The sequence below is a fragment of the Crocodylus siamensis genome, chromosome 2 (assembly GCF_052110815.1).
Source record: "Crocodylus siamensis isolate JL-2025a chromosome 2, ASM5211081v1, whole genome shotgun sequence".
Taxonomy (NCBI): domain Eukaryota; kingdom Metazoa; phylum Chordata; order Crocodylia; family Crocodylidae; genus Crocodylus; species Crocodylus siamensis.
Genome location: NC_143396.1, coordinates 8,828,091 through 8,846,938, shown reverse-complemented (window position 1 = coordinate 8,846,938; position 18,848 = coordinate 8,828,091). Strand labels below are relative to the sequence as shown.

General features: G+C 47.8%; 1 protein-coding gene across 5 annotated transcripts in view; it reads right to left on the bottom strand.

Annotated features, from left to right (window-relative positions):
* SFXN5 (sideroflexin 5) overlaps positions 1-18,848 on the bottom strand; it is a 211,271-nt gene that overhangs the window by 9,352 nt on the left and 183,071 nt on the right. For 3 of the 5 annotated variants that reach the window (XM_090035125.1, XM_090035126.1, XM_090035128.1), the window contains exon 14: positions 12,898-12,971. In XM_090035125.1, the coding sequence (XP_089891251.1) occupies positions 12,898-12,971 (74 nt within the window). Of the gene's footprint in view, positions 1-130; positions 12,972-18,848 lie in introns of those variants that run through there. The other 2 variants (XM_090035129.1, XM_090035130.1) reach the window with 2 other exon arrangements.

Below are 18,848 nucleotides of genomic sequence, written 5' to 3'. Positions count from 1 at the left end.
AGAGTACACTTCAGAATGGCACGTGGCCACTGGCATATACAATAACAAGCCAAGTGTGTCTCTTTGCTCCACTAAGCCCCTGCATCTCTCATAAGCATAATCACATAAATAATAACCAAGCGGCAGCCTAATCCTTTAAATGCATTCGCTTTTATTCCAGACATTTAGAAGTGTTACATAAAGTGTTGTGATCGATAAATCTATTGAGAAGGTTAAAAAGACACTGTGCGCATTTCAAAGTCGATCGAAGTTGACAGAGGTATATGTGCTTGTAAAGTTACATCGTAATAACGGCTGGAAGACAAGTGACATTTTGGAAAGGTAATACCCCTGTGTTTCTTATGGTTTACAGTTTGCCATTCAATACAATTATAAGGTGCATTCAGACTGGAGTGGCTGGGGTGCTGGAGAGTGATTTGTCAGACAGGTTAAGGTTACATGAGGACACCATTTACAAAACATGAAGAAAAAAAGGGTATTTCTGAAAGGAAACCAGAGAGAATTCAGGGTCTGTAAATAACCAGCACTATCAGGACTCATGGGAAATCACTTCTTGTGTACCCGCGACACCGATAAGTGATTCCTAATCAGGCTAGTTCCTTGGCACAGCTGCCCCCTTTGCAATAGTTTCTTGGTAGTTTAATGAGATCTGTTCTCAGCGTCACTCTGCGGGGAAGCTCTCGCTGTAATATGCTCGACAGCACCCAGAAACTCCCCGAATGCCTGTGAGTGGCACATCACAGAACTTGAGTTCTTGGTCACAAGCTTTTAAAAGAAAGGGGTAAAGGAAGAGACAGCTACGACTACCTTGGTGTGTGGCATTGATGTTACCCTGAGATCTACAGTGCTCTACAAGGTCAGTTTTGTACAGTTGTGTCACTGGTGTATTTACAGTCTGTGTTGCGGACATAAACCCAGAAACGGGGCATGCCCCCTACCTGCTCTGGGTTATTTAAAATCTTCCTACGCTGTGTTGGAAAAGTGGGTTCACTAGATCAGGAAGACGGAGGGGGCTGGAAGTGACTTCCTACAGTCCTTGCCGAGGCAGAACTCCCACGGGCTTCACCGGTACGGTGAGCATTATTCACTTAGCACCGTAAGCGTGCGTCGTGCTTTGCAGAAAAGGGAAGACAAGCACAGGACCAAATCCTCAGTGGGTGGCATTGCTCCGATGCAGTCAACAGAGCGAGGTTAATTTACACCCTGGGGGGACCTGGCCCTGCTCTGTAGCGCTCGCACTCTTAAGCGCAGACAAGAAGCGACAAGTAACCGCTGAGTAACCGGAGTTTTGCCTGAGTTGTGGGACTGGGCTCTAGTTAATGAGACAACCTACGAATAGGGGACGAACCCAGAAACAGAAAGACGGCCGGAGAAGCTCGAGGAGCCTGGCCTGGTCCCCAAAGACACAGATGCAAATGGGCACGAAGAAGCTACATCTCTCTTGCGATGGACAAGAACCCAGCGAGGCTGTTTCACTGGAGGAAGCGCGGGGAACTAGAGGCCAGAAGCTGTGACAGGCAGCGGGTGCGAGGCTGACTAGCCTTGGACTGCCCGGCTCCCATGCCAGGCAAGCTGATTTTGTGCCCGGGCTGCGCTGGAAGCCAGGATGACGCCTGTAGCAGGTTAGCACTTCGCAGCGCGCTCTCTTAGCGGCGAGATTTTGTTGTCACGTGACTGACTGACATTATTGCTTGCAAGTCCTGATGCAGCGGTAAGGGGAACTCTGCAGGCCAGCGTCTCAGCTGCTGCACACGTGCAAAGTCCCACTGGAGATTGTGGAGCCGTCCTGGGGATCTGGCTGGATGTGTCACCTGGCTGAGACAGGCTGGCTGTCGTGTATCTGACAGGCGACAAGAATTCGTCACCGGCCTCAAGGTGGGCTCGTGACCGCCGGCCGCGGCCAGCTGAGGAAAGCGGGATAGGAAGACGGGAAGACCCTGTGGCTAAGGTGAGGTGGCAGCAGTTTCCTTGCAGAAGGTTTGCTCTGGGTGTCCAGGCCTCTGTCTAGACCGGTGGACTTGCCACGCAGACACCCCAGGAGCCAACACCGAGGCTTGTGCCTGCTTGGGCCCCTAAGGAGATGGAAACTGCTCATTCAGGACAGTGGCAAGAGGAGCTCTATGGAAATTTTCTACCCTCATTCTTCCTCCTGCTGCTTCTCCCCTGGAAAAGGTATTCTTAATCAGTACGTCAGGGTCCAGGACATGCTTGTACCCCCATAGCCCTCCCGAGCTCCAGTTGACAACCAGCTGGCTGGAGGAGCACACGACACAAACACCTCTTCCACCAGGGAATCAAACTTCTCGCTGGCTTCTTTTGCTGCAACCTGGTCCTCATTATTTCTTAATTAACATGCCCAAGAAATCAATTAACTGCTACATTTCTAATTAAAAGCTACAGGAGATGATCATCTCATTATTATTATCTGCAGAGGTGAACAACTTGATGTGTTTTTTTTCCCATTTCTCCCACTTCCCCAATTATAGGAAATAATAAATGCAAATGGCTGTGTCGTTCTCACAGATTCCAGGTTCCTTTTGTATATTAGGAAAGTCAGAGAGATTAATTAGCTATTAAATGAATGTGCATAATGTTATCATTAGCTGTTGTGTGTATTCTTTTTGGCACAATTTGCTGTCCTAATAAACAGTACTAATGCGCTATCAGTCTCCTGGTGCCATGCTTTTAATTTCCACTACTGTACAAAGAGCAAAGTCTATGCATTTGCTGAGCATGTACGATCTTGATCCTGCTGCAGTTTGACTTGAGCCAGATTCTGATCTCCGGTGCAGAGAAGTCCTCTGGAGTCAGAAAAGCGTCTCTGAATTTACAAGACCTTGGGGGCAGAGTTTGGATTGGACTTTATGTGGGTTTTATCACCTAAACAGAGGCCCAGCTCTGTTTGAAAAACAAATGCGACTGGTGATCCTGCTTCAGAGTTTGGAGACCAAACATGAGATGCATTAAAGGGGCCCAACATTGGGGAGCTGCTGGGTACCTGCCTTTGGGCCCCTCCCTGCTCTGGCTCCCCTGCTTTATGGGCAGCATTTTATGGTGATACGTCTTGTGTTGCGAAGAGGTCACATCATGGATTGTGTAGGATGGTTTGGACATGGATGATCCTGCCTTAGACAGGGGATTGGACTATATGACCTCTGGAGGTCCTTTCCTTCTCTATGACTTTATGAGTGACATCTCAGGTGTGCAAAATCCCTGCCCTTTTAGACACTCTGAGTACACACAGTGCTTTGCAAAGCAGTCCAGTACATTCGACTGTTCCCGACTCCTTCTGGAGCCGATCCTGTTTCTCACATTATCGTGTCACGCCTCTTTGTAAACAACACCCGAACATAATAAACTAGGAGATTCACAGTTCCTGACAATCGATACCAGGCCCACTTGGAGCCCAGGGAACATCACAGGGAATATACAGTGCAAAAACAGCAACGCGAGGCTCTGCCACCTTCTACGCATGAGCAGCATGTCTGCGGTACAAGATTCAAGTAGTCGATGAAGAGTACAGAAGTCGTCTACAGGTCAACAGCAAGCAAAACTGGTCTTTTAAGACTCTTTGTTTCTTAGGCAATCGAATACATGAGCATTAATTTTGGGTTTGTCTCTGCTGAACCATTCTGCTACTTTCATTGCCATCCAAATCCCGTCCAAACCTCATCAAACAATGAGTTGGGGAATAGATTTAAGAATAGATCTGACCCAGTGCAACGTGCTACCTCTCCATGCTTATCCCGGGTTAGCTGCACTGACTGCAGTGAAGATAAATCTGGAATAAGGTGAGAGTGACATGGGACCATTCTCATTGCTCTGTTTGTACGGCTCCTGACACAATGGTTTCCTGCTCCGTACCGGGGCTGTACAGCGTTGTCACAACACAAATCACTATTACTAAGTACTTGGTACTTTATAGACAGTTTCTACTCTGAACAGCATAAAATCCCACAAGCAAAACAGCAAGGCTGTCTCTCAATATCAATTCCAGTGGCTCTACTCCTGGTTTACAGCAACTTAAGTAAAAAGGGAGTCAGGTTTTCCATTTCTGAGGGGCTCTCACTATTGATTTCAAATGGGAAACCTGCTTTAAAATGAGTTAGAGCATGCCCAAGAAGAGGAGGCAAGAAGGCTGGGGATTGGTCACTGTGTATGAACAGCAAGATCAGAGGAGGGGCCTGCATTGGTGTCTGGTGGGCACAAGTCTACAGGGAGTCTGCACCACGACAGATACTGAAGATGAAGCCAAAAGGCAAGGGTGCCTCCTGCTGCAGCGAGCCCATTGCTCCACTCTGCTGCAGGGAGAGGATGCCTCCTCTCCTGTATATTTACTCCCTTTACCAACTGACTTCAGAGTGGTAACTATTTGTGATAGATGAACTTGACACTGGAATAAGTCACTCGAAGAACAGCAGAGCAGCTGGTCTTGATGACATGTGCATGGGGCAGATCAAACACGTTGGTCCTGCAACCAAGTTATGGGTATTACGCCTCTTTAACAATTATTCAGAATACCTATGTCATGGTGACAAGTCCATGTGATACCTCTTTTAAAACCAGGGAAGGATGCTTTTGGCCCAGAGAACTATAGGCCAGTGTCACTTCTGTGGCATCTTTTTCTGCTTTACAAATTCCCTATTCTCAATCAAAAATTTTTCCAGCTATTTAGTTGGTCCAATAAAAGATTTACCCAAAGAACCTTGTCTGCCTATGTCCTTAGACCAACACAACTACAGCCAACACCACTGTTCTCCATCACCTTTCACTCACACTGAACAGCATCCAGCACCAGAACAAACAAGATTTAGACCAGGCAAGTCCTGACCTAGCCAAATCCTAAACAACACCCAGCATATAGAAGATAGATTTGCGAAAGGGATGACAACAGGTGCTGTATTTGTAGACCTATCGGCAGCATATGACACAGTCAACCAACAAAACCCACTTGCCAAGTCTACAGTATGACTCACAGCTACCACCTAGTGCCGCTCATCCCATCTCTTTTGGAGAATAGACTTTTTTAAGTAGAAGTGTGCAAGCAACGGAGGCGCTGGAGATGACATGAAACAGCCTTCCACAGGGTAGCATGCTAGCACCGATCCTTTTTAACATATATACCAATGACCAACTCATACAGTAATACGAGGAGCTTGATGAATGCTGATGATCTATGCATCACGTCACAAGAGAAGGACTTTGCCACTGTCAAGAGCACTGACATGTGCACTGAGCAACCTCTCTGATGACTACAGTAAGAGCCAGCTTCGCGCCAACCCAACCAAGACACAGGTCACAGCTTTTCACCTATGCCACAGAGAAGCCAAGCAGAAATTAAACATCCCCTGGGCTGGAATACCACTGACTAATCACCCAAATGCTGTGTACTTGGGAGTTACATTGGACCAAACACTTCCGTTCAAAGCACATGCAGAGAAGATGAAAGGGAAAGTCAGTTCCTGCAACAACTTACTGTAAAAGTTGGTCACCTCAAAGTGGGGCGTGAACCTAGCTCCGTTACAAACCACTGCTACTGCCTTGTGTTACTCCACTCCAAAGTATGCATGTCCAGTCTGGGAACAGCGGCTGTCATGAAACAACAGGATGTCTAAAGCCAACTCCAAAAGATAGCCTGGACCTACTGGCTGGCACCGCACTACCTGATATCAGAGGAAAGGTAGCGAGCCAAAGAGAAAGATCATGGCAGATAGAAGACCCCAGATATCCACTCTGTGATCACAAATAAGTGACTACATGGCTTAAAACATGAATGAGTTTTGTGACCAGTGTTGTGCCATTGGACACAACGGCTGACAGGGTGCGACTGAGGTTATGGGAGGAAAAACTACGTGCAACCAGGTGCTGCAAAATGGACCTGAAACCCCAGAAGGGCTTGCTAAGAGGGGTAGATCTAGACTGGCCAACATGGTGATGCCTGAATCACCTCTGCACGCAAATGCGCAGAGCAAAAAGAAACATGATCAAATGAGAGTACTCTAAGGACACAAGTATATGCGAGTGCAGTGAAGTGCTGGCTACGGAGCACATACTCATCTGCTGACTCCTTGGTGAGACCCGTACGAAGAAGGACCTCGCTGTAGCGATGGAAAGAGCCACTGCTTGTGCATGATTCTGGAAAACATCTAGTTTATGACAAAGACATGAGAAGAAGAAGAAGGGCGGAGAAGTGTGCAGAAGCTGCCTTGGGAGCTGGAAGCTGCATCGCTCCAAGTTCTGCACTCACAGGTCTTGGAGTCTTCCTAGCAACTGCTCCCACTCATCAGGATGTGGCCAGGGCCTGATGTGAATCTCTGGCAACAGGGCAAATCCATCTCCAACATCCTCAGGCTGGTTGCATGGGTTTTTCCTTGAATGGCCCCAAATCTCCCCCCTCGTGCAGCTGTCCACCCTGCAGAGGACCCATGCTGATGGCTGGTATCTTCCAGGCACTTCTGCAATGGATGTTAAGGAATATACTGGGCCTTTGCTGATGGAGGCTGATCTGAGTGCCCTGCTAAAGATGTCTCCACATCATGGACCAGACGTGCCTCGTTCAGCCCAGTCACCACAGAGGCATTAGGCCTTTCCTAAATGGAGCTAGTCCTCATGACCAAGCTGGGAGGAGTACCCTTATTAGCCATAATGTCTAGCAGGAGGTATTACAGACAACAGTTGGATATTAACTGCCTTACTCAACACCAATTCAGATCCCCTGAGCCTGCCTGTTGGTGAGGGCCACAAATGCAACATCCAGGGACAAATAATACCTGGAGCAGTGCAGACAAGATGTGCTGAGTGGCTTTGGGTATTCTGGTGACGAAGAACCCCCGAGGGAGGGAGGGAAGCAGTGAACCTGGCTTTCCATCCCTGGGAAGTGGAAAATCTGTTGCATAACAGGTACATTGGCAGGTGCCGTCTGTGTAGCTGGATGATTTCCGTCCGCTTAATGGGATTTCCAGAAGCACCTGCTTCTGTCACCTGCTCAGGAAGAGCCCAGTGCTGCTAACACTTCTGCTAGGAAGATGGGAGTGTGAATCTAGAAGTGTGGTGAGCAGCCACGGAAACTATTACTGCCAAGGATTAAGAGGAACTCCTCCTCGCACTGCCCCTCTGCAACTCCGTGAGAAACTGCCCCTGTGATTCTCTATGGCTGCGCTGTCACTTAAAACCGTCACCTGATGGTTTGGATCCTGGCATCAAGCACTCTTTGTTCCCCCAGCTAACTCAAGGGGAAGAAAAGAGGAGGGCTCCTGGTAGGACTGAGTTGAGTCACTTCTGCAGCTACTCCAGGTCACCGGAGCACTAAGCCAAGAGGGTAACCTCGAGGTCTAATCACACACACATTGGTTGCAGTCCTAGGAAGGCTGCTACTCGAGATGGCTTTCTGTTCCAAAATTCACGTTCAGCTTTGGCTTCATAAATATTTCACCACTGAAGGTATTCGGATCCAGGGGTTTGGTTTGGTCCAACTGAAGGAAAACTGTAAAATATGCAATGGTGCCCCTCTTACAATTGTTTCCTAGGTGTCACGCCTATGCATTTCTAAGGCGTCTGCCTGCTCTGCATTCTGCCGCAGAGTACATGCAGCGCATTACAGAGGACATGCACATGCTGCCTTCCTCCAGGTCCTTTACTTTTCTGCCTTCCTTGTTTACTTTCCCTTCACAGACAATTGTCACTCAGATTGAACGAGGCAGCATGCTCCTTGGAGGAAAAAGACACTGTAGGTTTCTCATAATGACGGCAGGATCTCAGACAACCGAGCAAGGACGAAGAGAAGTAAATCCCCTCCGAGAGAGCACGGTGTGCGTTTCATCTCTCACATACTGCAGCCTCTGCCGCCCAAAACGGAGGGCTTGATAGCTGGCAGCCAGGCATATCAGTGGGGTTCAGGTCCTAACTCCCATTTAAGCTGTAACTATTACAGTGGGAGATGGGCTCCAAATAACTGAGTGGACCTGGACCATTCCAGAAAACAGTCGTAATATTTTTGTGGCTATATATAACATAATGGGCAGGTGATACATCCAGAGAAGTTTAGATCAGGCTAATTGTTATCTCCTTCTTCTGAAATCAAACATATCCACTGTAGGTGAAATCCAGAGGTGCTGGGACCTGTAACTTCTAGCAGAAATCATAGGAGTGAGTAGCAGATGCTCAGTTCCTCTCTGGTTTAAGTTCCTGAGTTAAGCACAACATAAGAAATGTCTGCATTTTATTTTAATAAGGTTTAGGAAAGAGAGATCATTGCTAGTACTTAATCCGTGTTAAAGGGTCACTAAGTGCGTCTACACATGTAATTAATTTGAAGCAAGAAACTCCAGCGCATATTGCGCTGGAATTTATTGCTCCCAGGCAGCCGGTTGAACCTGTGCCCAGAACCGCAGCACGTGGAGCTGGGCTGCTGCAGCCCTGGCCAGCAGGAGGTCTGGGGGGTCAGCCTGCCGCCCCGGGGCTGCCCAGACCTGGCTCAATGGCTGCAGAGGAACTGGCTGGGGCACAAGGGAGCTCCAGTGCAGGGCTAGCTGGCAGGCAGCCCCCACACTGAAGCATCCTCATGCCCCAGCCAGCCCCATCAGTGCCTACACGTGTTGCTGTGCACTAGTACTTATTTACAAATACTATCCTACACTGGTATTCATTTACTGCTGCCCAGTAGGGCTGCACATGTAGACGCTGAGATGTTTACTGCAGAGCTAATTAGACAACTCCACGGTCAGCGTCTTGTGTAGACACGCCTGCTGTCTGTCTGATTACTCCTGTTAGCGCTGTAATTAGGGGAAAATACGCTTGGCACATCTCGCTGACAAGAGTTCAGCAGGTCCTGACTCACTGCAGTGATGTAACCTGTGGGAGAGAAGAAGGTGTTTGCCTTTTAGATCCTAGGGTGCATTTGCAGAAATCAGGGGTAGAGCACAGGCAAGTCAACTCTCCCGTGGCCGTAAATCAGCCTGGCCCCACTGCTCACTGACGTCGATGTAGACCCCACTTTCTTACATGCAAAGTGAGTACATTTGATAGGTATTCATAGATTTCATAGATTTCTAGGACTGGAAGGGACCTGTTAGATCATCAGGTCCGACCCCCTGCTCTGATTCAGTGGAGGAAAATCAATCTGGGACATCCCTCTTGACCCTTCTGCTGTCACTCTTCTGCCTTGGCACTGGATTTTGATCCCCCTTCATGCCAGACAGGCAGTGTAACTCCTTTGACATCAATAGATCTATTCCTTACACTAGTGGGAAACCAGCACTGGCCCTCTGGTTGAAATTTAAGATGAAGGTCCAGTTCTATTTTCCTTTAAAACACTGCAATCCTCAGCAATGCCTCTATTAAGTACCTGTGAAGCACTGAACTGAAGCCTGCTGCCTTCGTCATGAAAAACAGACAAAGTTTGACTTTTAACATATGCAACACTTGCTGGGTTTTCTTCTTTCCTCAGGTATCTCTCACTACAAAAAATGCAGCGAGCAAATCCTTGTATATTCTTCTACCCTGCATTGCAATTAACTGTGCATGTTGAGCATTACTCACGCCATCTGCAGCCCCGGCAGGTAGCTCGAGTTCACAGCTACTGGAATCTTTGATCAGTAATTATGGTGTAAAAACAAATCATCCCCACCTCCCCCCGAGCAGTATCACTGCAAAGAGAGGTATTCGTTTCCATCCCCTCCCCAGTCTCAGATGACTCAGTTAACCCCTCCTACAAGCGATCTTGGCAGGATTTCAGCAGGATGGTTCAAACGGTGACAAAACCCTGTGGCACAGAAAGTGATCAGTGCTGACAGAAAAACACAACCAGGACAGCTCGCACTACTAACACGAGAAGCTGATTTTTTTCACGACTTTCATTTCAGTTCAGAACAATGAAGAAGGCAGGTTGCCCTCTCTACAGTAAGATGCGACTTGGCTTCACATTCCTTAGGACCATCAGAAAATTCAGATTAACTTGAGGCTCAGTTTAGCTGTTTCGTTTATTTGGCACATGGTTTTTCTCCACAACGTGCGCACGCACACATGCACTAGTGTCCGCCAGTTCTGGGAACCGGATTTGTCTCGAGTCTGATCAATACAGCAATGAAAAGTCCCATTTTCTGCTGTGCTAATGTGGTGATCTGCTTCTGTGCAAAGCTCTGTTTGCAGTGCTCTCCAGCAACTTGGGTTTTTGTGTTCCCCTCTTTGCACATCCTGGGCCGGACTCTATTCCACCTGTTAGCTATGTAAAATACTTAGGCACTTAACCCCGACTCTTCCATCCTGCTTGAGTACAGTTAATACAAAAGCTGGGTGTGCCTTCCTCCTCCTCTGCACTGCTTTTTTGTGAATGAGTCTTAAGTGCCAGATGACGGCGTGTTCCAAAAGTAGATACATGACTGGATGTTCAGGACTTGAACGAGGTGGAAAACACTCACACTTCGGCACCCCATCAGTTAACAGAAACTGGCCCTCTCTCTGCCTTATTCAGCTAGAGAGGCAAGCCTGCCTGTGTTCTCTTTCATTGCTGCCGTGATCCAGTTACACACTGGTTGGGATCAATGGGCTTGATTCTGGACTGCATCATCCCGTGTCACCTTAAATGCCGGACCAGTGTGGGTGCTGGCTGCAAACAAGCCAAACTGGTCGGAACTGGGCACTTGCCTTAGGTCTGACTCTAAGCCTGAAGAAGTCAGTAGAAAGTCTCTGACTGACCTGCATGGGCGCTGGTGTGAAGGATGACACAAAGTGCGAGAGTGCAGAAATTGGGCTAAATCAGAGGGGCTAAATCAGCAGAGATCCACTGATCTCAAGAGCACTACACCACTGTGCCCCAGCTGAAGACCAAGCCCAGCATGTCTCGTGTATAATTCAGTGGGATGCTTCTGCATGGGCTCACACGAGGTGCACACCACAGTCACACTGCTGGGCTCTAACTGCTTCTCTCCCAGGTTTACCAGTAAAGTCACAATGGCATATACAACAGTGTAAGTGGAGACACAGGCCCGATGTGTCCATTTGAAACCTGTGCCCTGGAGGAATGTGCTTCATCACATCGGCTCCACCAACCATTCTTAGCACCTACGTCTATCCTTGCTATTCACTGTGAACCTCTGCTTTGGCAGAACACAACTCTTCCAGTCTCTTTTTTCCCTAAATGCCTTATACCTGGTTGTTACTCAGCAGAAGTGGGCTACCTCACTTGGTGTGAGGTGTACATTCATATCATCTAGTGCATTAGAAGAAACTGAGGCCGTCTCATTCTGTTGTTACTAGGGTGTACATCCAGGATGATTTCATCAATTGGAGTGAAATGATTCTGGATTTACACTAGCACAACAGAGAGCATGATCTGGCGTACTCACCACCCTAGGGATGGACAAAATGCTGTGAGACAGAGTCTCCTCCCACTTTGAGTGGTTTTTATTTTGTGTAACTCCACTGATTCCAGTGTGGTTACCCCTGATTTTACCCCCAGCACGGGAGCAGAATCAGCCCCTGGGGTTTGACCCATGACTGAGTAACTCTCATTGCACACTGGTGTGACTCCAGAGAGGAGTTAGACAAACAATAAAATGGAAGTAACACACTGATGATTTAGGTCTCTTACTTTCATATATCGCCATTTATATACATTCTACATCAGTGGCAATTGGATTTCCCTTGCACAACCCACCACCACCCCCGAAGAACCCCAAATCCCAAACAGATTAGTATAATGCATGCACTTGGATTGTGCCCCTCGCCATTGCATCTGGCTTCTGATCAAGATCTTTTTTATTTTCATCTTCTGCAGTGATAAAATGCAAAAGCAAGACAAATTCTAATCAACGTAACCCCAATCAGAAATCTGCATCCTTTGGCTGCAGTAACTCTGGTGTAAAAGGGATTTAGGATGGGGTCGACTTTGCGACTCAGACCCTCAGACAATGTAAATCAGCAGAATTCCAATAAAACCAATGGGGCTCTGACCGTTTATGCCAGATCGGGCCTTTCATTACGAGGCTGTATTCTGCTCTCAGTTCTTCTAACAGCATGACTTCACCGCAGCCAACAGAAAGTTACTCCCGGTGTTTGTCAATGTAAATGAGAACAGAAGTTGGTTAATTATAGATCTGTGCAAAGTTAAAAAATGGATCTGTTTTCTTTACACTAGAGGATTTCTTTCCTGCCCTGGGTTTTGCAACTGGGCAATTGTCCATTATAGACTATACCAATGCCTTAGGCTCACACAGAATTTCTTGCAAGTCTACGAAATGGCAAAAAAACCACTCTAGTTGTTTGCAGGGAAGGGAGGGAGGGGACACAGGCTCTGACCTTCATTGCACTATTTGATTAAAATCCAAATGTTACAATCTAAACGTGGAGAATTGTTTTTCCCCCCCGTTCTTTATGATTCTTGGTGCAAGACTGACATTTAATCAATACTGTACCCTCATCAGACACCCTATCTAAGCACTAATTCATGCACCGATCGATTTCTGTGGAATTATGTCTGTGCAGCATCCAACAGTGTGGAGATTTAATTCTTATTAAAACCAAAACTGCCTTGTGTAGTCTACCTTCACACAGAGTTAGGCATAACCGCACACATGTATCATTAAACTTCCTTCCACGCAGCGCTGTAAATTCAGAACATTATTTGTCAGCTAGTTCTCTAATGTGTTTGAATGTCATTTTTTTTTGTTCCTGCTGCTAATTTAAAACTTTTAATATTAATCTTTTCGACCGATGCGAGGTGTCAGTTCTCTGAAAGTGTTAATGTACTCCCCGTTCTCGAGGGTGGTAATATGTTACTATCTCTGAGTTCTATTGTTTGCTGTTTGTTTTTTTTCTTTTTTCCCCTCCCCAGTAGTAATTGCGAGTTTTTCCTTTCCCCTCCCCAAATCTTCCATGCAGAGAGGATCCACTTCCACTTACAATCCTTTATTGTAGACAACAGTCTTACTGGTAGTGGCCATTGCGATTTCTGGCTCGAGTCGTGATGTCTCAATCTGCCAAATAAAAGAGAAGACCCGGTTAGAAATGCTGGGAGGTTGATAAATGAAGAGGTAAAGTGATAAAATACATATACAGAAGTCGTACGTGGCTAAGAACATACATTTCATTGACTTTATTCTGATCTCAGTGACACTGGCATCCATCTGGGGTAACTATAGGGAAGTATATGAGCTTAACTTTGATCTCATCTCTGCCTGTTAATCAGGTGTAACCCATACAGAGGTCAATGTAAAATGGCCTGTGATCAGGATCAGGCCCAACAGACCTACTTGGCTCTGCAATAATGAACAGTACTAACGGTACGCTGCACCCAGCAATGCCTATCCCCCAACCACAGAGGGCTTTGCTCTGATTAAGCCTTGATTAATGCCAACTCCCTACCTACTCCTTGACCCTACAGCTAGAGTTGCCGAGACCCAGTGAGGTCCTCGGGGCTTCTTCCAGGAGCAAGAGGTTGCCTGTGTAGGTCCAATGCCAGGATCAGGATCCTAAATTCTCAGGGTAGTACCACGGGTGAAATCCTGGCCTTAGTGGCAAAGGGTCGATGGTTTCAGTGAGACCACAATTTTACGCCAAGTTGTTCTTCTCTTCGTAAAGCACCATGCACATCTATGGCAGTACCAAGTCAAGTCATGTGCTCTAACAGATGAAATAATATGTCTTAAAAAGTCTTTGCAAAATGCATCCGTGGATCCTCTCTGCTATGCTTTGCAGAGGCAGCGGTGTTCTGTCTTCTCTCCTTTATGCTGCTCCAGACAGACTTAGATGAAAGCTTTTCTGGGATCTAAAAATAGTATGAACCACTGCATCAGGAGGAAAAGATCGGGGCATTCTTGTTGTCCAATCTAGGCCAGGATCCCACCCAGAACACAGGACAGGCCACCTCCCACTATCATATTTTTAAAAATCCTATACGTTTAATGAGTGCTGTAGCTGACACAATGCTAAGAACCCACGTTAAAATCTAAATGCTTTTGAAAATGTTTAACCTAGTTAGACAAATTAGCAAAAATTTGTGCAAAACAATTTAGGTATTTAAAATATTCAATGTTTTTAAAAACTGGAAAAACTGTTCTTAGCTTTCAGCTGCAAAAACCCAACAAAATATAACATCAAAGCAATCTTAACATGAGGTGCAACATAACCCTTCAGCAAAGCTGTTAAACAGCTACTGAGGCATCATGGGAAATAGCACTTCATTTATTCAAATGCACATATGTCAGGTTTTTGCACCATATGTCATTCCAAGCTATTTACAGTAATAATTAAATCTTAATCAACGTTTAACCTCTGTAAAATGTTTGAAGGGATCTAATCACCCTTCAGACTGCACTAATGAAGGAGAAATATATAAACATAAAAAGAAAATGATGCATAGATAGCGCACCAGAAAGAACAGTAATTGCAAAATTGTATTTCTTTTAAATATAATCAGCAAATTATGTAAAGTAAGCCAATGAGTATTTTAAGTGAAGACATCTTGGGTGTCAGAGGTGTGATCAGCTAATTTTGTACTGCTATCCATAACAGATGTAGCATATTTTCTTTTTAGTGCCATTATTAGCAACTTCACCATTTCTTCTCTTACTGAAACACAGAGAGGAGCATTATCATAGGAAGAAGCTGCCCACAAAGGTAAAGGGAAGGCGACTCTAACAGCACTGGAGGACAGTCGCCATTTTGAGATGACGATTAACTCTCATCTGCCCGGCTCCGTTAAAGCTTCCCTTTCTGTTGTCTTCCTTCCAGGTGTGGAAAGGAAACAGCTTGCATGCGCACGTCACCTGGTTTCACTGGTCACTATTAAACACGCCCTGCTGGGACGTGCCTGAGAATGACCTCACTAAAGACCCAGGTAAACGAGAAGCCAATATTTCTGCGGTCACCTTGAACTAACCTCCGTGGCCTCATCCTCTGCCCTGGTAGCACAGGTATGCAGGGAGGTCAGCACTGTAGAGGAGTGGAAATGCACCCTGCCTCAGAGGCACAGCTCCTTGGGCAGCTGCACTGATGGAGAGGAAAGCCGTAGGCACCACTTTTATCGCACGGTGACGACGCAGGGGAGCGCGGTTTGGTACAACGTGCTGCAGCTGATTCAGGCTGGCATGGGTGAAAATGGAGTGACTATACTGGCCTCTACAGACCTGATGGCCTGAGACCCCCACAGGGCAAGGATAAAGTGGCAGCAGCCTGGAGGATGTGGCGGTGGGCTGGGGAGAGCCTGCGTTTCAGCTTGGGGGGTGAGTCCATATCCCTGCTGGGTGCTTTGCACAACACCCTCCATAATGGACCATCAGTGCCTTGGGACGGCACTGCCCAGTGTAGACATCCTCAAAGACCCTAGGCCTCCTTGGCTGCACAGACAGTCATTTCTGGCGCCTCTAAGCAGTACAGCACATCACCCTGCCCGCTTTCCCTGGCACAGCTGAAGCACTCCTGCATTGCAGGATACTGCACCGAGAGGGATGCGGACATGGGGGTGGGACAGGGAGGACTTCAGAAGGGGATTAAAGGTGGTAGCTAAGTCAAAGTGGCTGGTGCTGGAGTCAAGCAGAGAGTGGAGAAGTAGAGGTCTCTGACCAGGATGAATGCAGAGCAGAAGGATGAGAAAATGAATCCACAGAACAGGAAAGTCCGGTTGTTCACCTGTCTCTCCCGAGATGACCAAATCATGGACAAGGAGCCTGGTGGGGCCCTCAGGAGGTCACGTCTAGTCCAGCCTCCCACGGAAGGCAGGCTCACCTTTGTTCAAACCACCTCAGCTAACTGTTTGTCTTAAAAATCGCTCTTAAAAACTTCCAAGGATGGAGATTGCACAGCCTCTCTAGCTTTACTAGTGCTGATAACCTTCATAGTCAGGAAGATCTTAATATTCAATGTAAGACTTGTAATATAAAACCATTGCTTCTTGTCCCATCCCCTGTAGCCCCAGAAAACAGTCTATCACCTCCTCTTTATAACCACCCTTCATGTTTATGAAGACTGTTATCAAGTCCCTTCTCAGCTTTCAGTTCTCCAGGAAACACAATCCTAGTTCTTCAGCTTCTTGTGAGTCATGTTTCCCAGGCCTCTAATAATTTTTGTTGCTCTCTGCTGGACTCTTCCCAGTGTGTCCATGCCATTCTTTAAAAGTGGTGCCAAAAACTGGACACAGTACTCCAGGTGAGGCCTCGCCAATGTTGCTGCTCATGCAGGTGATAAAGGGAGTGCCAAATAGCTGGGGTGGTGCTGTGTATATTTTATTCTAGTTCATTGCTGGGCCCACCCATAACCCCATGAAGCCCAGGAAATCTTAAATAAATGCCTGGAGATCTCAGGAGTCAATTCTTTCCTGACTGGCAGGGGATGGTCATCCCAAGGCTTCACCTTGTAGGCAAAAATGCACTCCTGGTTGACTTCAGAAAGGCATACGGAGGGACTCTATAAACACTGTCCCCCAGTCTCAGGCACCCAGACATTCCCAGAAGTACAGATCTAATACTGAGGCAGGTAAATGAATAATATACTTCACTAAGACACCAGAGATGTATTTATCAGAAAGATGTCGGGGGGAGAGGTCGTTCCCTTTGGTAGAAAATCAGATATTAAAAACTAAGGTGAAACAGAATTAAGGCAGTGGAGCTACAGGTCAGTAACAAATGTAATAGCAAAGGGTTTTGCACCCTCCCTCATTCCCTTTCCTGTAGTTTAGGTTCTGATGCGCAGGACACTCTTATCCCTGCCTTCTTGGTGAATGTGTTGTTTGACACCGTTTGGTGCTTGCTGCTGTACTGACTGCCAGTCCTGGCTCCTGTTCCCCTGGACTTCAGGTCATGGCACAGCTCTGAGACTCATGGTCCAGGGACGATAGAAAGGGGCAGTCCATCCCCACTCCTCCTGCTGCAAGGCAGAGTATTTGGCAACCCCAAATACTTGTGTCCTGCCTCCAAGGTGTGGGGGGTGAAGCAAGATACCTATAGATACTTCTGGTAGTTCACGACGGAGAAACTCCAAAGGGCTCTGATGGACACCAGTGCACCCACCTCTGAAGCCCCACAAAGATCAACCCTCTTCTTTATATGGCCAGACACTTGCATGAAGGCACTGGCAATGTGGGTGGGACAACACATGCTGAAATGTCATTGATACAGAGAACACACCCAGTCCTACAGCTTCTTCCCATTGAAAGCAACCAGCACGTTCTTGCAGCTCCCTTGGCGCTAGTCAAGATTAGTTTATGAACGAAGAGCAGCTGGCTATGGGGGGGATGAGGTAAAACCGAGGTGGGACCCTCGGGAGAAGTGAAACGCTCCATGAGAACTGGATTTCTCTACATCCAGGACATCGGTGTGCCTACTGAATCCATCCATGGATGTGAGGTCTTTTTGGAGCCACAAATAACACCCAGTCATGGTGGGAGAATGGCACTGACCTCCCCTTGTGTGTAGACAGAAAGCAGCAGCCCCACCACCCAGGCACGGGCCTGGCCACAGCGACTCATGCATGACCTCTGGGCTTGGCTCTTGCAGCTCATTTTATACAGGAACAAAGCCCCGTGTGCTGAAAATGCTCCAACTGGTGCAACTGAAGCAGCCCATCTGCTCGCTAAGTTAGAGAGCCAATAACACCCCCTGCCCCCTGCTGTACCCTTCAGACTGGCTCCCCATTGAATCCTGAGCCACGAACTGGACGTGGAGACTTGAGGGCTGCTTCGCCAACCCGTGAGGGCAGCTCAGAGGGAACTCTCCAAGTGGATATCCTCTTGGGGAAGCTCCTACATTGCCACAGTAAGGAGGGTGGGGTCTGCCCCTCCAGGACCCAGTCCCAAATGTCAGTGGGTCTGCATAAGAGTGGGATCACTGGTGCAGAGGTCTTCCAACTGCAAACTTCTACGGCTGCTCCGGACCTTGGCAATGACCACGGCTTCCCTCTGTTACTAGGCCTTTCCTTGATCACAGCCATCCCGAGAATCCCCTTTGTGGGCAAGGATATGCCTGCTGCAAAGGGACACATAATCCAGTCCTAGCAAGTGGTTAGAGGCAAGTCTTCCGGGTCCCACCCAAGTCTCGGTGCCTCCTCAACAGAAGGCCCTGTTTGAGTCCCAGGTGTCACGCTGCCTTCTACCTTCTCCCACATGGGAGGCCAGATCTTTGGGCAGGGAGGGGACTGTCCTTTGTCCCCCTGTGCGAAATGCTGGATGACAGCTGCTCGGGTGTCTGGGACTTCAACATGGACAGTGACAGTGAGACAGGTCGGGGTGGAATAAAAGCTTGAGACGCCGTGCAAATAACAGCAGCTTCCCCATGCAGAGAGAGCTGAAACAAGACTGACCAAGGACTGTGTGGTCAGGAAGGGAACGTGGCCCAAGATGGCAGAATGACAAGCACCCTTCTTCCCGTGGTGACTTGAAATGCAAACACCACCGTGGGGGCAAAAGAGGGAGAAGGGGCAAAACCTGACCTTGCTCCTGCTGAAGCTTTCCCACCCCCACTTCCCCCAGGGGAGCAGGATCTGCTCTGAGAAACAGCGCATCGCATCTCCAAACACATCAGGGAATGGGCAGTACAATTCTTGCTCCTGTTACACGCACCGCTTCCCGCAGGTACAGCGGTTTGATGCACGTTCACAGGGCCGCGTACTCTCTGCAACAACCAGGTGCATTTACAAAATGCCCGGCGTCTCTATTCAAGCATCTGTTGATCACTCAGCCTAACCTAGGTAACGAAGGCAGCGTGACAGACCTGCTTCCCAGGTCGTGCTCCTGACCCAGTGAAACCTACCCCTCGAGGGGAACAAAGACACTTGAAAGGGAATGCCTCTCACCGGTGCCCGCTGCAAGCCAGGCCTATCCCCCCCATCTCTCCCCTGCCGTGGAAGCCTCTCTCCGCTAA